Here is a 15,271-nt window from a genome sequence, read left to right as displayed (position 1 = left end):
CCTGCAAGTGCTGGCATCCCATATGGGCGCTGGTTCTAGTCCCGGCTGCTCCACTTCCAATCCAGCTCTGCTGTGGCCTGGGAAAGCAGTAGAAGATGGGCCAAGTCCTTGGGCCCCTGCACGCGTGTGGGAGACCAGGAAGAAGCACCTGGCTCCTGGGTTCAGATTGGCATGGCTCCAGCTGTTGCGGCCAATTTGGGAGTGAACCAGCAGATGAAAGACCTCTCTCTCTCTGTCTCTACCTCTCTCTGTAATTCTGTCTTTCAAATAAATAAAATAAATCTTTAAAAAAAATGCCATCTTGCTGGAGAGCTCGATGGTCCTGCCACCCTGGCTGCACCTGCACCGTGCGTCCTGTGCTCCCAGTGCCCAGCTCGTAACGGCGAGTCACTAAGTAATGAGTGAATGTTGCGTGAATGTTCTTTAATGGTGCCTGCAACTCGGAAAACGTCTGTGCCGGGAGGAACACAGGTGACTCTCTGATCAGCTGTTTGGTGTTAAATGGAAACAAGTTCTTGTTTGCAGAGCCCTCAAGGCTTCCCCCAGAATGAGAGCTTGCAAGAAGTGCAAAGAGCACTGGCTGCTTCCAGTCCTGCTGGGCATGGCCTTGACCTTGATGGGCAGTGAGGCGGGACGGCGTGTGCTACACTCACATGGAGCTGTGACTGGGTTGAGATGGTTCTTCTGGGCCTGCTGACTCAGGGTTGAGGCCCAACCACAGCAGACTTGGAATCCAGGTCCCTCCCTGACTTATTCCTCCCTACACTGGCCCCTCTCAGACACTGCGTGGGTGGGTTCTGGCAATGAACTTGGCAACCTTGTTGGAAGGAGGTCATTGAGAGTGGCCAGCGAAGCCAATTCCCACATGAGCTCAACTCTAGAATCTCCTGTGCTGTCCCGCTGGGTCTCTTCTTACCAGGCCCTAGCCGATTTGACCCAAACTTCACAGAGCTGGCCAACGCCGCCTCCAGGAGGCCTGCCCCGATCTCCCCTGCATACTGTGTGGAGTCCTCCTGTTAGCTTCTCTTGGAAGAAAGAACGGAACACGTGTGGCTGTGTGGATGGGACTGGGCTGACAGCACAGCAGTACCTCCCGTAGCCCCTTCCCACCCACCCTGGGAAACCACCTAGGAGAACTTAGGAGGACAGGCACCCTGCCTACCCTGCACCTCAGGGGTCCAGAGCCCCCTGATTTCTCCAAGGAAGCGCTCTGTGATTGGCATCCCCATGTGCCTCTTGTGATTCATGAATGGCATTTGCAGAGGCAGCCACAGAGCGAGCGTGAAACCTGGCACTGCTGGTGTGACAATGTCAATCGCTTTACCAGAACATGTGTTTTGAAATACCCCGTGACTCATGGCATTGGCGCTGTTAGATTGTTCTCTCTGCCGAGCCCTGTGCAGAGAGGTGGGTGTCATCCGGGACAGGGGATTTCTCCTGACCTTGCTGGCGTGCATCTTGCCTCGTCCGTGTCTTCTCTTGCTCTGCTCACCACTTCCTCCCTCCGGCTCGCCTCTCTGGAGCCGGAATCTGTCTCGTTCTCAAGGGCTGTATGTATTATTGATTTCTAGTCCTTACCAACGTTTTACTTTCCACCATGTGGCTTCGCGGATTCCTGGACCTATTGAGAAGCCACAAAGCACATCTTCCACCATAAACACGGGGGACTGGAAGAAGTGAAGGAGTCTGGATGCGGGAGGTCCTTGAAGTGGGCACCTGCGGTGATCACGACACAAGATTCTGGAGGTTCTGCCTGGTTTTCCTTCTTGGCAATGGTCAGGACCGTCTTGACAGCCAGATACAGATGCATTGGGTTGGATGACACTGATGGATGACTTTGGATGAATGACTGCTAGGGCTTGGCCTGACAAATGAGCTGGCGACTGCAGACAAGACCACACGGGTGTGGGATATGGGCCTGGAGTATCCTGTGTGTACACCAGAGTGTGCGAGCCTGTGCACCTGGGCTGGCACTACTCCTCCAAGATAAATTGTGGGTGAATGCAGGGGTGGGATGGTGGGAGTGGAGCCAGAGAATGGTCAGGGACCACATCATTCACCCAGTCAATTCTCCCAACAAATCACAAGCTAAGCGCCCGACGCTGAGGACCCGCGATCAGCACGGCAGACGCATATTCCCTTCTTCCATCTGGGAAGTAGGGACAAGCAGTGACTGTGTAACACAGCAGAAGGGGTCCGTCCTGGGTCTGAGCCCCACTCCGGCGTGTCCTGCCTGTTAGACTTCAGGCAACACGCCTGGAGGGAAACCCACCCATTTATCAAGACTGCTCTGGGCTCAGCTCTGCCTCCCAGGAGGGGCACGTACAACCGACGGCAGGAACAACTGAACGGCGTGACGTTCAGGAGGGAACCATGTGATGCTGGCAGCAGGAATTGTTGTCTTATTTACTGTACTTTGGGGCTGAGAGCCAAGAGGACCATTTTTCCAGCTCTCTGACCGAAAGAGTTGTCTAGTCCTCTGCACTGACTTACATCTCGAAAACAGCTTCGTGCCCTTCTCACTCTGATCTCCCCCAGGTGTGTATTTTTTTCAAAGTTTACCTTGAAATGTAATATATGGGGCGGGCGTTCGGCACAGATGCCAATTGGAATGCCCGCATCCAGTAACAGAGTGCCTGGGTTCAACACTCTGCTCTTCTCCCAATTCCAGCTTCTGTCTGATATACACGCTGGGGGCAGCAGTGATGGCCCAAGCAGTCAGGTCCCTGCCACCCACGCAGGAGACTCCGATGGAGTTCCTGGCTCCCAGCCTGGGCTGGCCCAGTCCCAGTTGTTACAGGCGTTGGGGACGGAGCCAGCTGCAGGGAGGTCTCTGGGCTGGGCTGGGCTGGGGAGGCCGGCATTGAATGCTGGACCACACTGTGCGCCAGGAGCAAGGTTCTCACGATGGCTTCCAGGGAGTGGGATTTTCAGGCCAGAAGCTGAGGACACCGTATTCTCCCTCTGGGGTGGCGTATGGCCTGGGTGAGGTAGAGGGTAGCGATGGTGGTGAACACCACCTGGGACGGTGCTGGGCACCAGGCAGGCTCGTGTGGGTGCAAGGCACTTGGGGGAGATCGGCTGGGGGTGGCACTCGCAGGCCCTGTGGGTGGGCTCACTGGGTGCACAGTTGTACCTACCACTTGCTGAGATCCACCTTCTGATTCCACTGACGACCCCCAGGAGGCATGCGGGCTCTCGTCCCCACCTGACACAGGAGGGTGAAGCTCAGACAGGCTCCGTCACGTGACTGCGGGATGCCTGGCTCCAGGGCCCAGCTTGTGTGGGCGATAAACATGACCTCTCCATGTCAGCCACCCTGGGCGGCATCTCAGCACTTCCCCCCAGGGTCGTGAACTCCAACCATCTGTTCCCAGATCGGTCCAGAGAGGTCCTGGCTGGGGGCCTCTGCGTCTGCAACCCCCTCAGGGCCTTGGGCCCTCCTGTTCCCCCAGCTGCCCTCCTACTCCATGCAAAGCAGCAGCCTGGGTGCCAGGCGGCTTCTGGGGGGGAGGGGAAATGCTTCCCTCTAGACCTGTCCTTCCCGCCTCTTCTGTGGCTGAAACTGACCGTGTTTAAGCGGTAGCTGCAGCAGGTGCCGACTACTCAGGGAAGCAGTGGGCCACAGGCACGGGCTCCTTTGCCAGATTACCTGGTGAGGCTGGGGATGCCTGCATCAGCTTGGCCTCTGCTTCCCGCCTTGGCACCTGCTGCCGCCATGATGCCCCTTCATTAGATGGAGAAAGGCAGGAAGGAGGTGCCTTCCAGATTGTTCTGTGGAAAGGAAGCCCACAGGGACCAGTGTTCTTGGAGCACTGGTCTGGCCCATGCCAGCCCCAGCTGCCCTGGTTCCAGCTCTGCCCTCGGGAAAGCACTGCCTCATCTGTCCTCCTCCAATTCTACAAACAGCTGTCAAACTGTATCCGAACACACTTGACCTTGTGCTCCTCTCCCCTTCCACAATTCCTCAGCTTCCCTAGACCCATCCACCGGGACCCCTGACTTGGAGAGCCTTGGGAATGCCCAGATGTCACGATGATGAGTGGTCCCAGGCTGGCTGGTAGGCATCTCTCAGAGGCAGGCCACAGGGCCCATGGTGCCTTTGGGCCAGCCAGGACAGGATATGACCTGGACGTCACCTTGGGCTCATGGAGCAACAATCTACAGGTGCCCTTGGCCGATCTCACACAGGATCTGCCTTGGGGAATTGTGGGGAGCAGCTCGGACTAGACTGAGTTACTGGAATTAAGACTTATTCTATGCATCTGCTCTCCTCTGTGGGGAGCAGCTCGGACTAGACTGTTACTGGAATTAAGACTTATTCTATGCATCTGCTCTCCTACAATATGGCGCTGGGAGAGGAGAAAACAGCTTCTACCCAGCTGCCTCCAGTTCAACTAATAAACTGTAGGACTTGCTCCTGATTGGAGGAGAGCAGCGTACTCGGCGTGTGGGCAGCCGAGTTAGGATTGGCGGAGGAGGACTATAAAGGAGGAGAGAGACGGCATGCACCAGGAACATCTATGGGGAACATCTAAGGGAACCCGTGCAGCCCCCGAGAAAGCTGGCCGGCGGTGTGCCGCTCCCCTGCGGAAGTGGGGAATGCGGCCAGGGGGAACTGCCCTTCCACGGAGGTGGAAGGGATAGTAGCCAACCCGGGAAGAACCAGCAGCAAACCCGGGGAGGGCCGAGCAGACGAAAGAACAGCGCAGGGTCCTGTGTCGTTCCCCCATGAAGACGGGGAGCGACAGGGAATGACTTGGCATTTCCAAGGAGATGTAGACATGGCACCCTTTAGTGTCCCCACTGGTGAAAAATGACCATTTTTTGAAGCAAATGACTTCAACACAGGGGTGGATGTGTGTCTGTGTGCACAACTTCTCGAGGGGAATCTGCCCTTCTGAAGTTGACCCTGACCTTCTGCCCTGTGTGGAAACAGCTGGCATTCAGAACCAGCAGTGACGGCAGCAGGACCGAGGTGAAACCAGCTGCTGAATGTAGATGCCCACACGTCTGCTTCCTTTCTCTGTAATTCTGCCAGAAAGCACTTCGGAAGTCCTGGGTTTGGTCACCTATCTTTTGATAAGTACGTATGTGTAGAGGAAGATTCAGAAGTCCTGGTTTCGAGTCCTGCCCGAACCTCGGTTTTTCATCTGTGAAAGGGAGCTGATGAGGCTTGCCCTGTCTGTCCCACAGAAAGTTGGTGAGATCAGGTGAGCAATGTGTATGAAATCCTCGATGCGTTCCCGTCACCACTTCATACACGCTGGTTGGGGACCAGCTACGTGCATGATCCAGTGGTAGGTAGACACTGCACAAAACCCACTTGTCCCATGACAGCTCCTGGGGTTCAGCTTCACAAATGGTATCTAAGCCCCCCTGCTTGCACACAGCAAGCCCACCCTGCGTGCTGAAACCCCTGGTCTCCGTGGCACGGCTCCCACGAGCCCCAGCTCACTCCCGAAAGCTGTTTTCTGAAGGCCTTTTATGCTTTGTGCTTTTGCTCAGCTTCCCCAAGAAGTGTTGCTTTCTGGAACAGGACGCAGGACAGAGCTTGATGCCGCTCTTCCTCTGCTTGCGTCTGCACAACATCACCAGCGGTGAGTGCCAGCCCGTGTGAGGGGTCCCCAGAAAGCTGTAGGGGACCTGCCCCAACCTCCAACCCCCATCCCCCAGCCACTCCCAGGGAAGCTGCGGCAGACATTTCCAAAGGAATGCGATGTGGTCACTTCCAAGCAGTGTGACATTGGGCAAGTCCCTTAACCAGTTCTTCTCGGTTCCCCTTGTTCCACGGGGCTGGCCGGTGCTTTCCTGACTTACAGTGATGGCTAGAAGAGGTGTATCCCTTGGGACGCCGTCCTCAGCTGCCAAGGGCTGTTTTATGGCCATCGGATTTTGTGCCTTGCCCCATGATTTGGTATTCCCCTCTAGGTGGCTTATTTTGTGATTCGGGAGAAAATTCCAGATCAGTGCTCCAGACCCAGGCTTGTGCTCCCTTAACCGCAAGCTCTGGGCACAGGGGAGAGACTGTGATGGGGAAAGGAGAGGGAAGCATTGGGGAAGATGCTCTCTGCGGTCCAGCAGGCACCCAGCAAGACCTTTTCCTTTGAAAGGAGCTCTGAGAACTTTTGCAAAGCTGTTTCCAGCTGCCCACGTACAATAAGTAGCTCTAAGTCACAGGGGTGGCTGACGGATCCGGGGAGTTTTGCCCAAGCTGCTTCTTGGGGATTATCTGCCTCAGAGCACCCTTGCCTGGAAGGATTGCAGCCGAGGGGGCTGTGAAGGCTTGTAGCTGATGGGTCAGTTTGAGAGTTCTTGGGGCCCTGGGAGGGAAGACCTAGGGAAAGGCATAGGAAGAAAACTAAAGGGCTGATCCACAAACGTCTTCCTACCTTGGAGACATTTTTGGGTGGTATTGTGAGACAGGAGCAGCCTTGTGAGGTTGTGGCTGACCTTGGAGGGCTACCAATGGCTCGGTGTCAGCAATATCTCCAGGCTGCACAGGCGGCAGTATCTTCCTGCAGGATTGCTGGGAATATATTTCTTTCAAAGTAAGATGTTAACCTTCAACACATTAGTATCTGAGAGTAACACAGAACATCTCCCCCTGAAGCTGATGCTGCATCCGATTTGGAGTGTGTTCATCATTCCTCGGAAACTTTATTTGCATAATAGCTAACAGGGGATTAATTTGGAGACTACAAGTAATTGACCATAAACACAATCGTGCGACTCCAAGATGTTTTATTCCCATTTTCTCAACCTTTTATTCCTTTTCTCAGCCTTTAACAAGTCCTGGGTGCTTTCTGTCTTCCTTCGGTGCCTGACTTCTTTCTCTTTCTGTGAGTGAGGCTTTTGAGGTTCTGCTATGAAGGCACCTGTAACGTATGCCCCTCGTTCTCTTCCAGGCGAGGATCTGGAAATGTTAAGGCACCTCAACTTCTTCCCGGAGTCCTGGCTGATGCGCATTATGGCCAGCCACTACCAAGCGGTGAGCCGCCCGCCAAGCAAGGACCTCACTCTCCGTCCCTGCCTCTCTGCCTTTGCCTTTTCTGGACCTAGATTTGGCCTTTGAGGTTCAGGATGTATGTGGATCCTCCACCAGGGGGAGCAAGGAAGGGCAGGAGTAGGGAGGCCCAAGTGCTTCGGGCACCTGTCATGATGACCTAGATGGTGTGGGGAGCAGCCGTCGCATCCTCTCCAGACCAACACAAATGTAACAAGAATTTATTACAGAGCATTTTCAAAATGCAGAGAAGTCGAAGGAGAGGAAATACCCTTTGCCAACCACTGTTAATGTCTCCCAGTATTTATTGCCTCTTGGTCCTTTTGTAAACACGTAAGACACGCAATCAAATGCACTTCTCCTAATGGCTCTAAACTCTTCCACCAAGAGAATTTGCCGAGAGCAATGCTACCCTGTGTGACTCCTTTGTTGTAAAAAATTTGCAGTGTTTCTAATCATTTACTGTTGTAAATGATAGTAAAGAGAACATATTTGCACATAATGATTGATTTTTACTGTTGTTCGAATTATTTTCTTAGAGGAGATTTTCAAAATAGAAACCCTGGCACAGAAAGCAATGTGCATTTTAGTTCTTGATCTACATTAATAAATATTGGGACCAAATTTTTCTTCTCCCAAGTGATAAATGAGGCTCAGCAATGCAGAACATTCGCTCCCTTCATTACCAGCGACTACGAATCTTTTTCCATGCAGCCTCTCCCCCTTTGTGAATTGTCTGTCCTGACCGTTGTGTTTCTTGTGTGTTTCCAAACTTGCATTTTTAGAGATGAAATAGAGCAGTGTTTGAGCTCTGAACACGCATGAGTCACTAGTTACAATTCAACTCAGCCTCACAAATACCTATTGTATTCCACCAACCACAGTGCCCAGCGCTCTCTGTGTGGTGGATAATGTGTCCACGGAGTGGTGCTTCTCCAGGACAAAACTCAGAACCATGTGCTCACAGGGGAGCGGCACAGGGGACAGTCCCTGGGCTGACACCTCGGGAAGCCTCCCACCCCCCGTCTGTGTCCTCTGACCCTGCCCCCTCCTTCCGTTGCCCACCCACAATGTCATCCCCTGAATTCCACTCCTCCTGTGCCCAGCCCTCACGTGGAGCCTGCCTGCAGGGCCACACCTGCTCTTGTCTCTGTGACCATGGTCATCCTCACGCTCGGGCTACCGATGCGCACCTGTTATTTCCCTAGTGAGACTGCTTGAGCATTTGTCTTTTCTGCTCTCTGTGTTCTCTGAAAGCATTGAGCGCACAGTAAGCCTACTGACACATAGTAGGTTTGCAATAATGCTGGTGGAGTGGAAGTGTGGCTGCGTGTGGGGCCCCTCTGGAACTCCGGAGCACAGGGAGGTGTGGGGATTCAGGGTCTGACAGGCCCCTGGTGAGAAGTCACCTTTCATGGCCGGGCTGCCGGAACTGTGTGTGTTATCCCCCTTTCAGCTGGAGAGCGGGGGTGACATGGCCCACCTGAGGGACCTGGACACCCAGGCTGTGAGATTCGGGCTGCACCTTAACCAGGTACGGAAAGAACTTACCTCCCATGCTGGGTTAGGGACCTCTCTAGAACAACCCAGGATCACTTCTGATGCCCGGTAGGCAGGTCAAAGGTGAAAAGGAATTGTGAGTGTCTCTCCTGAGCACTCACCTGCTCCATGGAAATGAAACCCAAAGACGGAGGCCTGGGACACCCTGCACAGCACTCACATGTGTGTCCCAAATTTCCCCACTAGGATGGCCAGGTATCCCAGTTTTCCTGGGATGGCAGAGTTTCCCAGAGATGCAGGACTGTGCATTCCAGAACGAGCAGAGGGCGGGGAAATGGGATGGCTTGGTCATCCCGTCCCTGCAAACGTCGGCAGCTGCCAACAGTGTCCAGGAGCCTCCACCCCAAGTCCTCGTTCAAGGTTGCAAAGGCAGCTCATTCTGGGTGGCTAATCTGAAACCTCCAAAAATGAGGCATCCATGGATCAAGTCAGTCACCGGGAGAGTCTGTGCTGTCTTGGGCTCCCTCTGATAGGCACAATTCGCCAAAAAACTGTGGCTCTCCTCCAGTATTTTTAAAGGCACCCAGGAGTCATCTCAAAAAACTCGTGTTGAAGGGACTCGGGGCTTCGTCTACAGTCAGAGTCCCCTCGGATGAGGCCTGGCTGAAGCAGACAGTGTAGACTGCAGAGCCAGGACTTCTTTTAGTTTTAAGATTTATTTATTTATCTTGAAAGGCAGAGCAAGAGAGAGAGACAGGGAGAGACAGAGAGATCTTCCAGAGACTGGTTCACTTCCCAAAGGATGCACCAACCAGGGCTGGGTCAGGCTGAAGCCAGGAACCTAATAACTCATCCGGGTCTCCCATGTGGGTGCAGGGGCCCAAGCGCTTGAGCCATCTTCCACTGCGTTCCCAGGCCACAGCAGAGAGCTGGATTGGAAGTGGAGCAGCTGGGACTAGAACCAGCATTCTTATGGGATGCCAGGGTCTCAGGTGGCTTCATTGGCTTTCCACAGTGCTGGCCCTGTGGGGCTCCTTGCCAGTACCATAAGCATGGAGTGTCTCAGGCCCATCAAGTGGACACAAAACACTTTATCTCAAGGTTGTCAGAGCACAGGTCAGCCAAGAGCACGCCCAGCTCTTGCTTCTCCTCACCGAGGCACATGCGGAGTAAATAATGTTGTCACGGCTCAGCAAGGACTGCTTCCTGTGAATGCCTGCCAGCTCTATCAACCATTAGTGGCAGCAACTGCTTACTACTCACCTGCCCAAGATGGGTGGAGTCACGACAGTTTGGCTTCTCCCACCTTCCTAGGCTCAACTGCTATTGCATTTCCGCTTTCAAATCAGTTGTCAAAGGAGTCCCTTTTGTTGTCACTGGAATTTGCTTTGCTCAGCGCTCTCGCCACTGACTACTGGGACCTCAGCCCTCACTCTGTTGTTTTTCTTTCCCAACGTAGCAGTACACAACTCAGTCAAAAACGATAGCTGTGTATGGATTCTTCTTTGAGTTAAAGGGATTCAGACATGCTACTAACGCTTACAGTTTTTATATGCAGGTAAGAATGATAGAGCGGATGTTTGAGCCAATTCATATCAAATTTGTAATTACTGATTCATCACTAATTAACCATGGCTGTGGACTGTGTGCGAGCCCGGTGTTAATCATACTCAAATACGTCATGTCAGTTGATTTTGCAACAACCTTAGGAAGGAGGTATTGTTGGCCCATTTAACAGGTGAGCTTCTCAAAACAGTATCGTCACACTTACGTGGCTGCCACTGGTAAAGCGGGGGCTCAATTCTGGGCCTCGCTCCCCACATTTGGGGCTGTAGAAGACAGGGATGCTTTGCTGGTGATCATGCTTCTACGGACGTCAGAGGTGGTGCCTACAGCGGGAGAGGGAATGACCTCGTTTAGGGTGGCACAGCAGGGCAGGGGTAGGATGCTGGGAAGGCAGGATGGTGGAGGCCCTGGGCTCGCTGCTCCTGCTTGACTTTTAGGAAAGGCAGGAGAAGGTCGTGTTGAAAGCAGCATTGCAGTCACGTTGCTTGGAGAGCTGTGTGGCCATAGCAAGTCTGCCTTTTATCTGGTTCCCCGCCTGTACATGGGGAAGGCGATGGGACCTACCTCACAGCCTGCTGTAGATATTAAATGTGTGACTTTGTGCAAAGGGCCTGGTACAAGACCTGACGCCTAAAGCACTATATATGCCCTAGTGATGATGATGCTGATGATGATAGACAGCTATGATGAAGGACCCCCTTGTTCTACTTAGGACTTGCTTCTATGTCTCTCTTCCCTAAACTACCATAGCTTTTTTTTTTTTTTAAGGTTTACTTATTTATTTGAGAGGCAGAGTTACAGAGCGAGGAAGAGAGAGAAAGAGGGAGATCTTCTATCCACTGGTTACTCTCCAAATGCCCTCAACAGCCAGAGCTGGGCCAATCCGAAGCCAGGGACCTGGAGTTTCTTCTGGGCCCCCCATGTAGGTGCAGGGATCCAAGCACTTGGGCCATCTTCCACCACCCTCCCAGGCCATTAGCAAGGAGATCCATTGAAGTGGAGCAGCCAGGACTTGAACTGGCGCCCATATGAGATGCCAGCACTGCAGATGGAGGCTTAACCTACCATGCCATGGCACCAGCCCCAACGTGGCATATCTTGTTAATGCTTTTATTACCACTGCCAAGCACAGTGCCTGGAACAAAGTGGAGCTTTAAGTCCCTGTGTGGAAGAGTTGATGACTGAACACACACATGGAAAGGCCTGAGTTTAATCCCAGCTTTGGCCGTCCCTCCCTGTGTGCCCTGGAGCAGGGCACGCCTCTTCCTGGGGCCTGAGCTCATGGTGTGCCGTGACTCAGGCATTTCTCAATGCATGGATTTTACCAGATGAAAGAGATTAGTTACGTCACAGCACCAGCTGGAATGTCCCGATGAATACATCACATACAAATGTTGATGTTTAAAACCAGTCGATCTATATATCTGTCTATAAAAGTGGGATGTGGGAGAGAGACAGAAAGCGCGTATCTGCTGCTTCACTCCCCAAATGCACACAATGGTCCCTTACTGGGGCTGAAGCTGGAACCAGGAACTCAGTCCAGGTTTCCCTTGTTGGCGGCAGGGACTCACTCACTGGAGCCATCAGCTGCTTTCCCCCAGGTGCACGTGAGCAGGAAGCTGTATGGGATGTGGAGCCAGGACTCTCACCCAAGCACTTTGATGGGGAATGCAGGTATCCTAAGGGGTGGCTTAGCCTCCGCGCCAAACGCCTATCCCCCTGTTGGTGTCTTAACCCCAGCAAGTGAAGCGTGAGCTGGTGACGTTGTTCTGGGTTGGCCAAACTCCCATTCACTGGCCAGCGGTTTGTGTAGTGCACTCTTGGGGAATGCCTTGTGCTGCCCGCACACGGGCTACAGGGGGAAGGTAAGAGCCAGGTGGGGCCGGCGCTGCGGCATAGCGGGTAAAGCCTCCGCCTGCAGTGCCCGCATCCCATATGGGCGCAGGTTCGAGTCCTGGCTGCCCCACTTCTCATCCAGCTCTCTGCTGTGGCCTGGGAAAGTAGTCAAAGGTGGCCCAAGTCCTTGGGCTCCTGCACCCGACGTGGGTGGAAGACCCAGAGGAAGCTCCTGGCTCCTGGCTTCAGATCAGAGCAGCTCCAGCCATTGCAGCCACTTGGGGAGTGAACCAGCAGATGGAAGACCTCTCTCTCTCTCTCTCTCTCTCTCTCTGTCTGCCTCTCCTTCTCTCTGTGTGTAACTCTGACTTTCAAATAAAATAAATTAATTAATTAAAAAAAAAAGAGCCAAGAACCAGATTTCACCAGCTCTGGCCGCCCCAGTCCCAGGCGCCTGACTTGGATCATTGTCTTCACAGAGAATAAGGCACACAGACCTCGGGCTGTCCTCTACGGTCTTAGAGTACAGCCCGGTCAGCCTGCGGGCGGAGCGTCTGGTGAAGTATGAGATCAGAGCGCAGACCCTGGTGGACGGCAAGTGGCAGGAGTTCAGGACAAACCAGATCACGCAGAAGTTTGGCTTCTCCAAGCCGTCCTGCAAGAGCCACGTGAGTGGAGCTTTGTCTTTCCTTTTTTATCTCTGGGTGCTCTTTCTCTCACTGACTTCAAATCCACAGTGATCCACAGGAGAAGCGTGCTCACATGGGAAACGACGAAGCCACAGAGGAAGTTTCTGTAATGAAAAGCTTGCAACCGTACTGATGACTCTGCTGGTTTGGGGCCACAGCCAATCCATTTCATAAATGTTAAAGGGCTTAGGGGAGGCCGGCGTCGCAGCTCACTAGGCTAATCCTCTGCCTAGCGGCGCCGGCACACTGGGTTCTAGTCCCGGTCGGGGCACTGGATTCTGTCCTGGTTGCCCTTCTTCCAGGCCAGCTCTCTGCTGTGGCCAGGGAGTGCAGTGGAGGATGGCCCAAGTCCTTGGGCCCTGCACCCCATGGGAGACCAGGATAAGTACCTGGTTCCTGCCATCGGATCAGCGCGGTGCGCCGGCCGCTGTGGCCATTGGAGGGTGAACCAACAGCAAAAGGAAGACCTTTCTCTCTGTCTCTCTCTCTCTCACTGTCCACTCTGCCTGTCAAAAAAAAAGGGGGGGGGGGGCTTAGGGGAATGCATCTGCCATCTCCGTGTCACCTGGGCCCGTGCACAGCCCACCACCCCCTGCCAATCGCAGGGCCTGGGGTGCCTGCGTCACTCTGGCTCTTCCTAGGAAGATTGAGCCTGGCCACCTCAGTGGGCGGTGCCAGCATCCACGTGAATCAGCACTTGACCTGGCTTCTGATGGCCACAATCTAGAAATCGCCTGAGAGCCTCAGAGGCACAGGGGGGGCTGTGAATTCAAGAAGGTCTGGGGGCTGCCCTGCAGGGAATGGGGCTGTGCCATGAGCCACAGCACAGTGGGGTCCCCTGGGAGGAGATTCACTCCCTGGCCAAGGCACCACCCAGGATGCCATGTGTAAGCACTGGGGCATCAATATATTTTTTTTTAATTTTCCAGGTTATTTTCCTGGAAATAGAGGTTGGAAATCAGAATACAAATTGCCTTTGGTGGGGGAGGGGAAGCTGGGATATTGAGGGAACATGATGTCCAAAGGGCTGAACTGTCAGGTTAGCTTCCGTGTGAGAGGTCGTCCGGCTGTACCTTTAAGACCTGTGCCCTTGACCGCATCTAAGTTATACCTCAACTCCTGGAAGTTCATGTTAAGGTGGTGCTGAGGTGCAGCCAGATGGGAGACCCAGCAGCTTCCTCCGGCATTAGGCTCCCCCTCCCCTGCTAGGGCAGCCATGTTGCTCCTGGAGGTCTCACTTGCTCCGTCTCTTTTCATGTTTCAGACCTTGAAAATCCAAACCGTGGGCACCCCAATCTATGCAAGCTTTGCATTCATCTTCCCAGTATCTTGACAGTTTCCAGAAGAATCTATGGGATCTTTCCCTCACCGGGCTGCGTCAAAGAAAATAAAAGGACATTAAAGGGAGGACTCAAGTGTTCCGCTGACTTTCCTGGGCTGCGATGGTCTCCTTAGAACTTTGGCCCACATTTCCACCAGGTGAGGATGCAAAGGGCGTAAGTGCAAGTTCACTTCCATTGCTGGCCGCAGACTGCCCTGGGGCCAGCCCTAACCTTTTGCCTGCTCTGGGTGCAGAGGGGAGCACCTGCACAACACCAAACTCCAACTGGGGGCATCAAGTACTTCCCTTGTGTCCTAGTTCTGCCCGCCACAGAGCACCGCACCTGACAGCTGTCCCTGGCGGTTTTGAGGGTCTGATACCGCCTTCCTCTCCCCTGCCTGTGTGTCTCTCCCGTGTGACTTCTTGGGTGGCACTGCATCTGCCTAGCCCGTTCTCTGTATTATAGCCTTCTGTGTGGAAGCCCTGCGGCGATGGTTGCCGCCCAGGCTTGTCCTGACATACAGGGTTTTCATGAGCTGGCAGACGGCTGGAAACCACGCCCTCAGTGGTCCATCCCAGCCCTGCAGGGCAGGGACCAGGTGAGCCAGGACAGGCACAAAACCAAAGGGCCAGCAACCCAGATAAATCATACAGTAATGTGACATTGGCAAAAGGGAAAACCAACAGGGAGAATCTGGATGAACACACCCACATAACTGAACCCAGATTGAAACCCGAGAGAGCAGGTGAGCTCCCCACGCCTCCCGCCTCAGGGCAACCACCCCAACTGTCGTGGCTGTGGTCTAGCCTGGCTGTTCAGTTTGAAAACTGTTTAAGCAGAGCTGGGGTCACAGAGTTAGGAGCACCGTGTTTGAAAAACTTGCCCAGGCCCTCACAGGGAGCCGGGGTCTGTTTTCAGAGGTGTGTATAGTGTCACTTCTTTAACCAGTAAATATAACGCCTATAAAATAACACATGTTGTCAAAAGAGAAAAATCACAGAGAAGAAAATCCAAGGCTGCTGGCCTTGACAAATTTTGATTTGCATTCAAAATGGGATTATCCATGTCTCCTTAGAACCTGCTCACAAGCTCTCTCTCTCTCTCTCTCCCTCTCTCGTTAAACAGGATGGTTTCTTTAATAGGGAGTGCTGTAGGAGCGGATTTCCCAAAGTTCATGGAAAATGCAGCTAAAAGGTACATTTCTTTTGGTGCAAAAGCTTTTTGCCTGCTTTTCTCATAGTACAGATTTTCCATGACTTTTTGGCAATTCCTTGCATTTGGGGAGGAAGGAGAGGATGTGTTTGCCTCACCTTCAAACTGTGTGACATCAGAAATGTCACCAAGGGACAGTG

The 15,271-nt window shown here is 53.4% G+C and overlaps 1 protein-coding gene across 2 annotated transcripts in view; it reads left to right on the top strand.

Moving 5' to 3' along the window:
• Nucleotides 1-14,005, top strand: part of BTBD16 (BTB domain containing 16) — a 49,211-nt gene extending 35,206 nt beyond the window's left edge. The window contains exons 11-16 of one of the 2 annotated variants that reach the window (XM_008270613.3): nucleotides 5,509-5,600; nucleotides 6,909-6,991; nucleotides 8,463-8,540; nucleotides 9,966-10,064; nucleotides 12,388-12,576; nucleotides 13,862-14,005. In XM_008270613.3, coding sequence (XP_008268835.2) covers nucleotides 5,509-5,600; nucleotides 6,909-6,991; nucleotides 8,463-8,540; nucleotides 9,966-10,064; nucleotides 12,388-12,576; nucleotides 13,862-13,930 — 610 coding nt within the window. In that variant the 3' untranslated portion in view covers nucleotides 13,931-14,005. The remainder of the gene's footprint in view (nucleotides 1-5,508; nucleotides 5,601-6,908; nucleotides 6,992-8,462; nucleotides 8,541-9,965; nucleotides 10,065-12,387; nucleotides 12,577-13,861) is intronic. The other variant, XM_051824318.2, reaches the window with a different exon arrangement.
• Nucleotides 14,006-15,271: the final 1,266 nt, after the last annotated feature.

The sequence above is a fragment of the Oryctolagus cuniculus genome, chromosome 15 (assembly GCF_964237555.1).
Source record: "Oryctolagus cuniculus chromosome 15, mOryCun1.1, whole genome shotgun sequence".
Taxonomy (NCBI): Eukaryota; Metazoa; Chordata; class Mammalia; order Lagomorpha; family Leporidae; genus Oryctolagus; species Oryctolagus cuniculus.
Note: the sequence above shows the minus strand (reverse complement) of the source record. Positions and strands in the feature narration are given on the sequence as shown.